The sequence below is a fragment of the Pseudophryne corroboree genome, chromosome 9 (genome assembly GCF_028390025.1).
Source record: "Pseudophryne corroboree isolate aPseCor3 chromosome 9, aPseCor3.hap2, whole genome shotgun sequence".
Lineage (NCBI taxonomy): Eukaryota > Metazoa > Chordata > Amphibia > Anura > Myobatrachidae > Pseudophryne > Pseudophryne corroboree.
Genome location: NC_086452.1, coordinates 109,812,662 through 109,826,539, shown reverse-complemented (window position 1 = coordinate 109,826,539; position 13,878 = coordinate 109,812,662). Strand labels below are relative to the sequence as shown.

The window sequence follows — 13,878 nt, the reverse complement described above, 5'->3', positions numbered from 1 at the left end:
ATTACAGGTTATCACATATGCGTTTAAAAACTATACACATAATCTAATACAAAGCAAGTTCTCTGTAAATTAAATAACTTGGTAACCCATGGCAACTAGGAGATGCTCCCCGACAACTGGATCATTCTTGGGTGTAGTCTCCACCTTCTCCTGACCGCACTGGGGGGAGGAGAAGCTCAGCAACAGGCCACAGTGCATCACATTGGCCTATGGCACTTATGCACAAAACCCCAACCCCCCTCCTGCTAGCTCACCGGCGTACGATAGATCGTAAGGTGCAAAAGCACCTTTCGATCTATCGTACGAGCCGCAATTCAGCATTGCTGGGATTGAGTGATCATATGTGCAGCCCGCGGACCGCGCATCGCATCGTAATCAAAACATGCACGATGAGCATGCTATGGGTCGAATGACATGTCAATATCGTGTATTCGTACACAATATTGACCTAGTGCATGGCTGGCATTACTGGTGTGCTGTGCTGTTACACTGTACAGTCTGCCCAATATCTGTGTGAATAGATTTAAGTGCTATTATTTATATCAATAGTTATTTTTTGTGCCTAACCTATTTTTGGAGGTCTGGTTTCTCTACTGCTGATGTGATTTGCAAAGATGAGGCAAGAAAGTGACAAAGCAGGAGATTTTTTGAATATTTTTTGAATGTCACCTCTTATGTGGAGAGCTCCGATTGGTGGGCTTCCCAACTAGCCACTTCGTGAAGATAACAAGAGCTGAGGATTTATCAGAGCTTGAAATTCTGTTTTTCCCCTCCCTCTTCCATCAAAATGTGTTTCCCTAACATTCATCCACTAATCCAGTGGTTCCCAAACTGTGTGCTGTGGCTCCCTGGGGTGCCTCGGGACACTTGCATGGGTGCCTTGGATTGGTGGTCCACGACCAATTCAAATTATTTATGGTCAATATAATAGGGAAAACTAGTGCTGGAAGCTGTCAGTCATAAAATATGGGGACAAACAGAAGCAAATCTTATCCCTCACCACACAATTGAGCCTAAGGATGACATATAAACACAATCTACTGAATTTAATATTTCTTTCTAAATTTATCAATAAGAAACTTTTGACCTAGGGGTGCCATGAAAAAATCTGGTACTCTAGGGCGCCGTGATTCAAAATGTTTGGGAACCACTGCACTAATCTCTCACCTTTTTGGTTTGAAGACTACCTTCTGTCCACCGTCCAGGACTAACAAGGCTTTGAGCTGCGTACCTTTGTAGCCCACGTCAGCTCTTATGATTTTTTTTGTAGCCATAGAGTGTAAGACAGCTCCCATTTCCGGAGTGTCTTCAGGATACACCTCTCTTGGGACAACCCATTGAGATGCAATCTCCCAAGGGGACTGCAAGGTGTGCTCCAGACGCGAGTCCATGGTAAGCCGCAAGCTGGACATCATGCGCTGGAAAGACAGCTGGTCCTGTCTCTGGGCAGCTGAAGTCTCCAATCTGTCCAGCAATAGAAGTTTGGTAAGGACTAGTATGACCAGCAGCAAAGCTAGGACCACAACCCGCTGTTTCAGCTTCATGATGACCCAAAGATATGGGTTAGTACTGAATGAATTTGACAAAAAACATGTAAGACATCACTGTTCTGGATCCCCACTGGAACCTAGGGGCAAAACACAGATAAGAGGTTAACAGACAATTCCACTACATTGTGAAGCCGCAGTTGTTATCTCAGTGGCTTATCTCTCTTACAGCAGACTCCAATGATCAGTGATTTGTCAGGGGATCGGCAAAATGCTACATGTTAAAAATATCGGACTTGACAATTTCTGATTATTTTTGGTTTGGAATCGGCAAATTGAGGATTTCCAACATGTTGGATTTTGCTGATGACCTGACCCAGTCATCCGAAAAACGGGGAATTGCACAAATACTTCTAGATGTACAGTATGGTCTCCTGTACTCCAATTATCAGAATCTTATCACTGAGTTCCAGAAACAATAGATTGCATTGTTATCACCAATTTGCTAATAGAGTTATTTATAGCCTAGTCAGAGTTGAAACAAAGAACCCACACATATCTGGACTCAGCCCTACGGCTGTGTCTGCCACACTGACTGTTCCTTACTAGCAGAATATACAGTTGTCCAATAATTACTATTACTACGTGTGTGTAATAGTCATCCAACTCTTCTAATAGAGCCCGATGTAACCCAGCTGCTGAGACAGACAACCACGCCATCCAACTTTTCAGGAGTCTGTCACATTCCATGTGCTCTATTAGCACACACAGACAATGACCATACACTAAGAAAATAGCAGTAACCAATCAATTGCATCTTTCATCTGGAAACTACAGAAATCCATACAAACAGCAATTTTGGGTCAATATAATACAACTTACACATCTCAATTCCCAGGGCTACTGAAGAAATGCACCTAGGTGAGTGGACAAGCTACCTTACTCTTGGTGCTACCCCATTCTCCTGAAAACAGACAACCCCATCTCCTGTGCACCCATTGAATACCATCAGGATCAGTTCCCAGGAATTTATCCACTACATACCTTAGCTATTAATACTGCAGCAGCTGGAATTGGCGACTCTAAGAGCCTAATTCAGACTTGATCGCTAGCAGGCGATTTTTGCACTGCTGCGATCAGATAGTCGCCGCATACAAGGGGAGTGTATTTTAGCTGTGCAAGTGTGCGATCGCATGTGTAGTAGAGCTGTACAAACTGATTTTGTGCAGTTTCTGAGTTGCCCAGAACTTACTCAGCCGCTGCGAACACTTCAGCCTGTCCGGGACCGGAACTGATGTCAGGAACCCTCCCTGCAAACGCTTGAATACCCCTGCGTTTTTCCAACCACTCCCAGAAAACGGTCAGTTGCCACCCACAAACGCCCTCTTCCTGTCAATCTCCTTGCGAACGCCCGTGCGAATGGATCCTTCACACAAATCCATCGCTGAGCGGCGATCCACTTTGTACCCGTGTGACGCACCTGCGCATTGCGGTGCATACGCATGCGCAGTTTAGACCTGATCACCCACTGTAAGAAAACGCAGCCTAGCGATCAGGTCTGAATTACTCCCTCAATGCACTGCGGATAGGTTAGTAGGGACACCGGGCCTAATTCATGTTTGTAAGCAGTGGCCGAAGCTCACGCAATGGAGCGATTATCAGCAGACTGCACATGTGCTGTGTTCGTAGGATGCCCTGGCAGAGACCTCTGTGATAGCGATTGCAGTGAGGACTTACTCGCAGAGTGATCGACAGGAAGGGACCATTTGGAGGAGTTGATGAGGAGTTGCAGCAAAAATGCAGACGTGTCACGCCCATTATCGGGGCATTCAGCTGCGATCTTGTATGCAGAGAAACATGGCACCAGCATCGCTACTTCTGTGTCCAGTCTACGTAGCCATAGGGTATCCCTTAGACGCCGCGTTCCTCGTGTTTGCTGCGAATGTGTACTCAGCTATGAATGAGTTTGCAATGGCTCCGGTGGGCGTCTTTTCATTTCAGTGCGACAGCTTCACTTACTAACATTGGCAATTCTGTAGCAATATATATATATATATATATATATATATATATATATATATATATATATATATATATATATATATATATATCACAATGCGATTGTATTGCTTACAAACATGAATTAGGCCCTCAGTACGGTATGTAATAATTATCCGGGTGCAGAGATTGTGTGAGTTGGCCACAGGCTGGTCAGTGTGCCAGGGCAGGCTGTGTATAACATGCAAGTCAGTTGGGCTGTTTGCTATACATTTTTTTTAAGCATTCATTCGTTGGTCATTTTAGTTGTAATGGGGTTACCTAGCAACATGCATAACTCCACCCCTTTCTGTGTCATTTGCAGTGAAAAAATTCTGATACTCTAGGGCGCCATGATTACAAAAAGGTTCGGGAACCACTGTTTTAGACAATGGAGCCCAGGTCTGACTTATTTTTGCATGAGTGGACTAAGATATCACCAGGCAAACCCTGACAGTAGCCTGCAGCTCCTGCATGCATACAGACACAGTGTTCCCAAGTCAGTAACACAGGGAAAAAGTAGAACAATGTCTTATTTCTGTAACATAGGAACAACACATCCCTATATTTAAAACAACAGAAAACTCTCCTGATAGTGTCGATTAGAACTGAAGCCTTGCTTTGAAAGAGACCTTTCACAGAGGTTAAGCTATATCTTTTCCATCAAGAACATCTTAATGAGCTGGAAAACAGCCCTGGGGAGGGTGATGAACTTGAGAAAGACTGACAAGTGAGAGACAAATGAATGTGGTTTCTGACAATAAACCACAGGAAGAAGATAGACAGAGTAAGGAAAAAAGACAGGTAGTGAAAAGAACGTTTAGAAAGGGAGCTGTCCAAATACCGGTACAGTACTGATGAAGACGGGGCTGTCCAAAAACAAGGATTGTTTACGCAGCACCCAATGTATAGTAAACTGTGTATCCGAAGTGCACAACACTAACCCTTACATATGTGAAGTGTTCCCGTGCCATGCTTAACAGCCCAGGGCTGAAATCATCTGTGTATATAATACAGCCTGAATATCAAATACTCTCCCAGTAGCTATGGGATATGACAAAATAGGACACCCAATAAATCAACTTAGTGCTTAATTAACGTCCCTGTCAAGGCTTAACATATACGGTACTCTAACCCTGAGAGAATATCGGTGAATTCCTCTGTGTGTTTTACGCATTGTGGTCTGCAAAAATGTGCTTATGATGGGCTGGTAGCAAATATTTATCACAAGGTATAGCCAGCATTGGGGTGGATTCAATTCGGCAACAGATGAATAGCGCCGGGAATTAGCTCCCGACGCTATTCAATTCAGCTAAAGTTAAGTCGGCGAATGGCCGTTCTCGCCGACTTAACAGATAGTTTTGTCAGGAGAACGGGCATTCTCCGACTTAACTACCCGCGGCGATGCTGATTCCCGACAGAATCAGCCTCACGCCGGCCGCGCGCCAGCACTTTTGTCGGTTTTCTTCTCTCACCCCCCGGGGGTGAGAGAAGAATTCCCGACAATTGCGGGTAACTAGTAGCTGAATTGAATAGCGTCGGGAGCTAATTCCCGGCGCTATTCATCTGTTGCCGAATTGAATCGACCCATATATGTCTAGGTTGCAAGACATTCAATTGCACATGTATTACTACCTGAAACAGACTGAGCAAGGTCTCAAAGGGTCATAGGCACAATAGAGATACACAACAAGCAGCTTGTTTGTATTATGCCTACCCAGAAAGGCAGAGAAAGGGAAGTAATAACAACGCTCTATAGAATGGTACTTGGGAGTGTTAAAGTGCAAGTGGTATTCCCGATTTGTGTGCTATACTTGCAAGACGTTCGCAACGTTAACATTTATACAGTTATTTTACTTTAAAGTAACAACACATGATACAATGAAACATGTTACTGAATCCCAGTACTATACAAGAGACAGTTCTTTTATTACTCCTATTGCCTAGGACAGGAATGGCCACCATGTGGCTCTCCAGCTGTTGTGAAACTACAAGTTCCAGCATGCCCTGACACAATTGTACTCTTAATGAATGCCAGAACTGTGGCAGGGCATGCTGGGATGTGTAGTTTCACAACAGCTGGAGAGCCACAGGTTGGCCAGGCCTGGTCTAGGAGAATTTACCTTTATAGCCTCATTTTCCCAAACAGTGATATAGAATTTGGATATAATGGCAACCTTCATCATCAATTGGAATATTCCTCAGCAGCTCTAAGAATTCAACTGTAATGAAATATATAATAATGATCCCTTTCATTTACTGCCATACAATCAGATGAAATATATTATAGCTGATAATGCCTGCCAAATCACCAGAAATATACCATCACGGGCATCTCTCTGATCCAATACAATTCATAACTTTCTAGTAGCAGTTATATACTTCAGTAAACCTATTCTGTAATACACTTTAATAAAACTTAGTGATCCTATAGAAATATACAGTAGAGAATACAATAGCGGTCCTACTATCCAGTGTACAGAAAGAGATATTCAGCTATCACCACAAACATTTTACAGAATGCTGTATACCTCCGATCACCCTGGTGTACTGAACCACTGGGTAATATTGGTATGATATACATGTGGCAATACACTCAGTCTCCATAGACCATTGACCTATATCAGTGGGATGTGGGTAGCGGACAGGCACTCGGGATCCCAAACACTAGAAATGCCGGCACACCGAATGCCGACCAACAGGCTCTACTCCCACTCGTGTGTGTCCACGACACCCATAGAGTGGGAATAGAAACCCCCCCCCCCCAAGCCGGCATTCTGCTGCCAGGATCCCGGGGATGGTATGCTGACTGTCGGTATCCCAACAGCCGGTAACGCAGTCCCAACCCATATCAGTGGCAGGCAACCTGATACAAGTCAGGGGTTGGATTGGGCTACAATCTACTCCTCAAAGGGACTGCACACTGGGCCTGATTCGGAGAAGTACGCTAGAGTCCGCAGCTGACGTCAGACACACGCCCCTAAAATGGCCATGACACGACTTCATTTTAACAACCACTCCCTACTAACACAATGTTAACACCACCCCAAATGGTCACTTCCCATCAATCACTTTGCATAGGAATCCTCACTGCATGCGGGTCTGCAGCGACACCTTGATACTTGCGCAATGCAAACGCAGCACATGCGCAGTCTGCTGATAATCGCTCAATTCCGTGGAACACCAGCTTTGCATACTTCTCTGAATTAGGCCCACTGCTCTTAATCACAGTAGTATACTTTAATCAATTGAAGAGGCACCTGTAATAGCCTATCAGCAGGCATTTTATATATACATTACCTAGCAGGAAGGATCTGGGGCACAAGCGTTGCCCATCCTAGCCTATATAGTAATGGCACTTATTATTATTAGATATCTATGGTGAAAGGTTCTCCGATGCACCATAATTCTCCATAGCACACTGACATATATAGTGACACCCATATCTGCATATAATGTGCTGTGCAAAATCAATGACTCCCTTTATAAGAGTGCTAATTATGAAAGCCCTGATATGTCACTGACGTCCTATGTGAGAACTCCCCAGGGATTATTATTAGTATATGCTTGAGGCAGGGAGAGGAAAGCCCTACTGACACCCACTCAGCACCATACCCTGATGCAGTGACGTCCAGGTCGGTCCCATCATACTAATACCCAGCATTGATTATCATAGGTGAGCACTGGGAGCCCCACATACCTGCTCACTCTACTCCATGGCTCAGGCTCCGCCTCCACCCCTCTCCGCCGCTGCACGGTGCCCTGCTGCCCCCGGTTGCCAACATCACACTCGGCCCCCCTCCCACAGCAGGACACGGTGCAGAGTACAGCGGAACTGTCACTCTGGCCAATCAGCAGCCAAGGCGCTGGCCCGCTACAGCCAATGAACAGCCGCTCTGCGTTCCAGCAGACGCATATTGGTCACATACGGCGACCGGACCCTGATCCGTGCCAGCCAATCATCATCAGCCATTCGACAGAAGCGTGGCGGACCAATAGACGCTTACGGCTCATGTTGATTAACTTGTGAAAGAGCAACCAATGAGAGATCAGCATAAACAGGCCGCGGATTACGGCATGACTAAGAATGACACATGTGAAGCTGCGGCAGCCGTGTTTGAAGAGGCATTAGTAATAATCTGCCCACACTGCCGTTGGTACACAATTGCACTGGTTTTGTTGGGACGTCTGGTGATTTAACATTCAAGTGGATTTCTTTTTCTGAATTATAAACCAGCAATCACAAAAAATGTGAATTTATGTTCTGCATGTGTACATTTATTCTGTGTATTACTGGAGCCATCTTGAAGATTTAATTCAAGTGTAATTACTGTAAATAAATTACCATGTAGCCTGTGCTCTGCAAATATTTATATGTGTGCACTCCGTTAACAAAATTATGGGATTAGTATGCAGGGGTGTGGTATATAGCAACTAGGTCAACCACTATTGGTCGACAGTAACTAGGTCGACAGAGTCTCTAGGTCGACGGTCTAGGTTGACAGGTCAAAAGGTCGACATGAGTTTTTTTATGGGTTTTTCGGTGTTGTTTTCGTCGTAGAGTGACCGGGAACCCCAATTAGTGCACCGTGTCCCCTCGCATGCTTCGGGCAAGGTGCCTCGCTGCGCTCGGCACAGATTACCGTTCCAATCGTAGTCCATGTGGATCGTTAAGTATGAAAAGGTTCAAAAAAAGAAAAAAAATTGTGAAAAACTCAGGTCGACCTTTTGATCTGTCGACCTAGAACATGTCGACCTAGTTACTGTCGACCAATAGTGGGCGACCTAGATAGTGTCGACCTAGATCCTAGAGACTGGATCCCAGTATATCATACCTCCCAACATGACCCTCTCCAGGAGGGACAAAATGCTATGATTCTGGGCTTGACTCTTAATTTATGATTGCCAGCACCTGTGTTGAACAGGTTACTGGATAAGAAAGGTGTTTCAGCACAGGTGATGGAAATTATAAATTACAGATGTAGCCACCTTTATCTTGAGTGGCTGAGGCGTTTGTCCTGTTCGAGCATACGCAGCGTACTGGGGCGTAGCGAGGCGCGCCTAGTCACAGAGAGGCTATCTAATCGCACGGAGACAGACATTTGACGTTTGGCATTACCTGTACGTGTAATACCTGCGATCATCCACCAGATGTCGCTTTTTACAATCACCACTGCGCATGCGTGTGGGCTCCCGTAAAATATAATACTGAAATACGTACAGTACTGTATAGTAAGGACTACTTTACTAGTGCGTCTCGTTACACTGCATCCCGCAGCCAAAGCAACCTAAAACCAGTAGTGTACACTGACGCAAATGGACGTGTTAGAAGTTCATTATTGCCTAATGATATTAGGAATATTGTACAGTATGTTAGCATCCTAATCCCGTAGCCATTTGTCTTAATCAAAACTAATGGATTTATTCATCTGTCTGCGGTGAAGTGTTCCGCTTCCTACAGTATACTCAGAGTCCCGTGTTCGATTCCTAAAGTACAGTACGAACGCATGTTAGTTTTTTCCAGACACTTTATAATTTTTTTTAATCACATAAACCAGGGCAAAGCTGCAGCAGATGTACTGTTAAGGTTCTATGCACCATACGGTACACATACAATTCTGTAGCAGGGCAGACTCAATTGAAATGGCTACTGCCTGTGACTCCATGGAGGCTCTCAGCTATGGAGCGAGTGATGACATAGATTTTGCGGACAATGGGGCAGTGCTGAAGATGCGTCACAATCCCCTCGCTAAAATACATAGGGGCGATAGGAATAAGTGAGGTCTATGCACATTACGGTACACCGGACTTGATCGCATACAGTAGCACACTGTCAAAATGGCCGTCGCCCCTGAACCCCCACTACGTGGCAGCCAGCGCTCGGAGATGGAGTGAGAGATAGTAGTGGAGTGAGAGATAGCAGTAGTCTTGAAGGCTACGGGGCAATGCTGAAGAAGCGTCACAATCCCCTCGCCAAAGCGATAGGGATAAGCGAGGTCTATCATTATGGTACACCGGACTTGATCGCATAGCACACTGTCAAAATGGCCGTCGCCCTTGAACCCCCACAGACGGAATTCGACCGCAATTGCATATACCATGTGACATAAGCTTGTGTACAGTATCTGTCATGAGGTGTTTTTTTCACTGACACTATTATTTTTTTCTATTGTAATATACAGAGGCGGCAAACTAGCCAAACAGGAATAATCAGCTTCTGCTGAATAAAATGAGATGCTACAGTACATGCCTGTATTCTGTGTGTGACTGCGGCTCTATGAAATGAAATCTGAAAATGTAAATAAGAAATGCATTACTAATGTGCAGCATTATGTGTATAAGGTGTGCTACAATATTTTCTGGCGTAACATAAGGAAAGGGCACTAATGCATGGTCTAATGCAGTGGTTCTCTAACTCGGTCCTCAGGACCCCACACAGTGCATGTTTTGCAGGTAAACCAGCAAGTTCACAGGTGTACTGTATTAATTACTCACTGACACATTTTAAAAGGTCCATACATTAGGTGGAGCTAATTATTTCACTTGTGATTCTGTGAGACCTGCAAAACATGCACTGTGTGGGGTCCTGAGGACTGAAATTGAGAACCTGTGGTCTAATGTAAATAAAGATCAATGTGGTGGGGTGTAATGTGAATAAGGGGCAATACTGTTAGGAGTAATGTGGTACTATCATATGATGTAACAAGAATAAGAGACACTACTGCATGATATAATGTGAATAAAGTTGCAGTACTGTGTTGTGTCATTTCATCTGGGGGTATTATTGTGTTACCATGCCCCTTCCCAGCAAGAACCTGCAATTGTTTTGGGCTGGCACTAAATGTGCACATTGTTCCTACAGTATTTAAATTATAGGGGGTAGGAGCGCCAAAATGGGTGATGGTGCTGGGAAAGGGGTGCAGGGTTAGAGGCGGAACTAGCATCTGTGCAAGAGGGCATCAGCCAAAATGTAGCCTAGGGCATCATGTTGGTTAGGGACGGCTCTGGTAATACTGTACTTTGCATTCAATAGAGATACTGTTTGCACACAGGTTTTACATGAATCATTGGCAATGCTGCAGGAGTGTCTCATTAGGCAATCTAAAATATACCACGACTATGGGTGGGGATACAGTAGGTAAGTTCTGTCACCATAAGCTGTCTGCTGTGTATAGCAGATTTCCATCTGGGATGCATTTGTGTTTTTGTAATAAAACAAAAAAACAAAAAACATTTTACTGTACATTTAGTGGATACAGTATTTCTCCCCCATAACGGCACATCATACTGTACAGTTACCCCCATGTACTGTACCGTACCATACTGTATAAGGTAATATTTATTGGGAAAAAAATCAATATTAATGTAAAAAAAAGTATTTATTACAACATCCGATTGCATGTACTGTACTGATCAAAATGTACAGTACTCTTATTCAGGACTTATAAAACAGAAAATAACTGTTCATACACATCAATAACATTACTACTGTATAATATTCAACATTAGTTTATGCAATAATCAGACAAAGGGAATTTTATAAACATTTTTAATAATGCACCAATTAAAAATTTTAAACAGAAAATACAGTACAGAACTACATATTTGTGGCTTGACCATTTCTTTCGACTATAACAGGTAATAATTTATACAGGTGATTTATATAATTATTACAATGCTCAGGTGTGAGTACTTCTAGCCAAAATTTCTTTATCCCATCCAACAGCTGCTGTTTTGTTGTTGGCTTCGCAACACTCCTAATGTACCTCTTCAATTGAGCCCACACTAATTCAATTGGATTCATGTCTGGTGATCTATAAAAAAATAAAATAAAAAGAGTATAGAAAAAAAGTTAGTCAATTAATGACATTAAATAGAGAAAATTAAACATACGGTATTGTACTGTTTATTAAACCAAAAAATATATTTACAGTACTAGAGTGCTACCCAAAATTTTACTTGTACACTGTTGAAAGAATATTCACTCTGGTGGTGTGCGTTCCCAATTCATACCTTTCTCTTCCATAAATTTGGCAGAGGCGGAGTGTTTAGGATCATTGTCTTGGAATATCCTATGGTGAGTTGGGTAATATTTATTCACAAATGGCACCATACATCCCTCTACTATTGTTTCTTGGAAAAATTTCTTATCCATGATCCCTACAGAAATAAAAAATGTTGTTCATTAATAAGCAACTCATTTTATTGTGCAGTTACATGTACTCTACAGTACAGCATGTATTTTTACAGAACACAGGCACAGAATAAAGTATAGTACTGTACCTTCGAAAAATAATAGGGGACCAGCTCCTAATCGTGTTATGCCTCCCCATACATGGACTTTCAATGGATGCTTTGGGCGTGGTTTTAATGAGATATGGTTACGTTTCCGGGATGACATTCTGGAGAACCGCTCAAGGGCAACAGACGATTCATCTGTGAAAATGACATCATGAAATGTTTCGCCACTCTCAATCCATCGCCGTGCCTGTTCCACTCTCTTTTCTTTATTCACATCTCTTATCATGGGAGATATCCTGTGAAGAGCCAAAAATAATGAAATCAGATACAGTAATGAAATTACTGATTTACAGATTACTGTATATACAGTAGACTATGTGCAGTATACTGTATTATATACCTACTGTATACATTAAACTGTACATACATTACAGTATATACAGAGTAATATATATATATATATATATATATATATATATATATATATACATACATACATACATACACACACAAACACAGTATACAGTATGTAATCATCACAATAAGCCGGCAATGCTTCATCGCTGTCTCTGAGTGCCTATACAGTAGGTATCTCTTTTGGGATATATATATATATATATATATACATACATACACACACACACACACACATACTGTATATAGTATAAAGTACACACTCTGTATAATGATTTATGGCATTGTTATATCACTTATCAAGGGATTATTAACAGTGAATAAGTGTGCATCTACTGTATGGTTTATACTGCTTTCAGTTTACCTTGTTGCGCCAAAGGTCCATCCCATTTTCCGTCGCATCCTTCTGACGCTGGTGGCCGATATGTCCAGGTCATACTTGGAATGGAGAATTTGTTTTATTTGCAAAGCAGTACGCTCATCATCCTCACGAGTTAGCTCCTCCACAATTTGTTGCACTCCCCTACAGTACAATACAGTATGAAAAATATGAATTAATGAACAGCACAATCACAGTTAGATTACGTTTTGTTTTTTTTCCAAAAAATTGTCTATTGTATACAGCAAGTCATTTAAACATTACAGTAGTGTACAGTACGTACCATGTGTATTTTGTAGGAAATACAAATCTGGGCGTTGTTCTCTTGAAAGCATGATAGCGCACCGTTTCTAAAGTGACTATAATGCCACTTTCCTTGAGCCATGCATGGATCTCTTTGATGGTTTTATTTTCTTTTTTCATGTTGGCGATTATCTTGCTCATCGTTTTGTTGATAGTTACTGGCATGTTGTCCAACTGTAATTCCTGTATGGAGAAAAAACATTTGTGAATACTGTAGTCTTTACACATCTGAAAATTTGTAAGAGTGTTATGATAAAAGTTAATACTGTACATGTTTACTATATAGTACCTGATGTTCAAATTTTAGTACTGTATACTGTACAGTACTGAAAATACCACATCAGTGTTATGGACTGCAATTAGTTTCCTGTATAAAACAGATACAGTAAACAACCCTCCTTGGAAGTGCATGGGCCCTGTGAGACTTACAGTAGTGTACAGCATAAGGGGCGACTGACATGATGTACAAGCATTACATACAGTACATGTCAGTACTGTATGTAAATTCAATTATTGGCTAACAACAATGCTGCTTACTGTATATTAAATACTGTAGGCCTAGAAATGTGCATCTCAATATGGTAGTTAAAAAACACAGGGGCCTATGGTGATAAGCGAGTTCTATGCACATTAAAAATGGCCGCCGACCGTGAACCCCCAGCACGTGGCAGCGCTCGGATATGGAGTGAGAGATGGCATATATTTTACAGGCCAAGGGGCAATGCTGAAGGAGCGTCACAATCCCCTAGTTAAAATACACCGGGATAAGCGAGGTCTATGCACATTACGTTACACCGAGCTCGACCGCTTAGCAACCTGACAAAATGGCCGCCGACCGTGAACCCCCAGCACGTGGCAGCGCTCGGATATGGAGTGAGAGATGGCATAAATTGTACAGGCCAGGGGGCAATACTGAAGGAGCGTCACAATCCCCTAGTTAAAATACATCGGGATAAGTCAACCAATTTCAAAAGCCACACCATCTAAGTCGACACCAGATATAGGTCGACATGGTGT

General features: G+C 42.7%; 1 protein-coding gene and 1 long non-coding RNA gene across 3 annotated transcripts in view; both read right to left on the bottom strand.

The window, feature by feature from the left end:
- FAM20B (FAM20B glycosaminoglycan xylosylkinase) overlaps positions 1-7,466 on the bottom strand; it is a 28,703-nt gene extending 21,237 nt beyond the window's left edge. The window contains exons 1-3 of one of the 2 annotated variants that reach the window (XM_063939745.1): positions 7,225-7,466; positions 5,648-5,746; positions 1,168-1,627 (exon numbers count right to left, since the gene is read on the bottom strand). In XM_063939745.1, the coding sequence (XP_063795815.1) occupies positions 1,168-1,544 (377 nt within the window). In that variant the 5' untranslated portion in view covers positions 1,545-1,627; positions 5,648-5,746; positions 7,225-7,466. The remainder of the gene's footprint in view (positions 1-1,167; positions 1,628-5,647; positions 5,747-7,224) is intronic. The other variant, XM_063939744.1, reaches the window with a different exon arrangement.
- A 3,712-nt stretch (positions 7,467-11,178) lies between these two features.
- LOC134956754 (uncharacterized) lies at positions 11,179-11,905 on the bottom strand. Its single transcript, XR_010186150.1, has 3 exons — positions 11,808-11,905; positions 11,510-11,684; positions 11,179-11,338 (listed from the first exon to the last, which is right to left on the bottom strand). It is a non-coding gene; the product is annotated as an uncharacterized LOC134956754 (long non-coding RNA).
- Between the last annotated feature and the right edge of the window lie 1,973 nt (positions 11,906-13,878).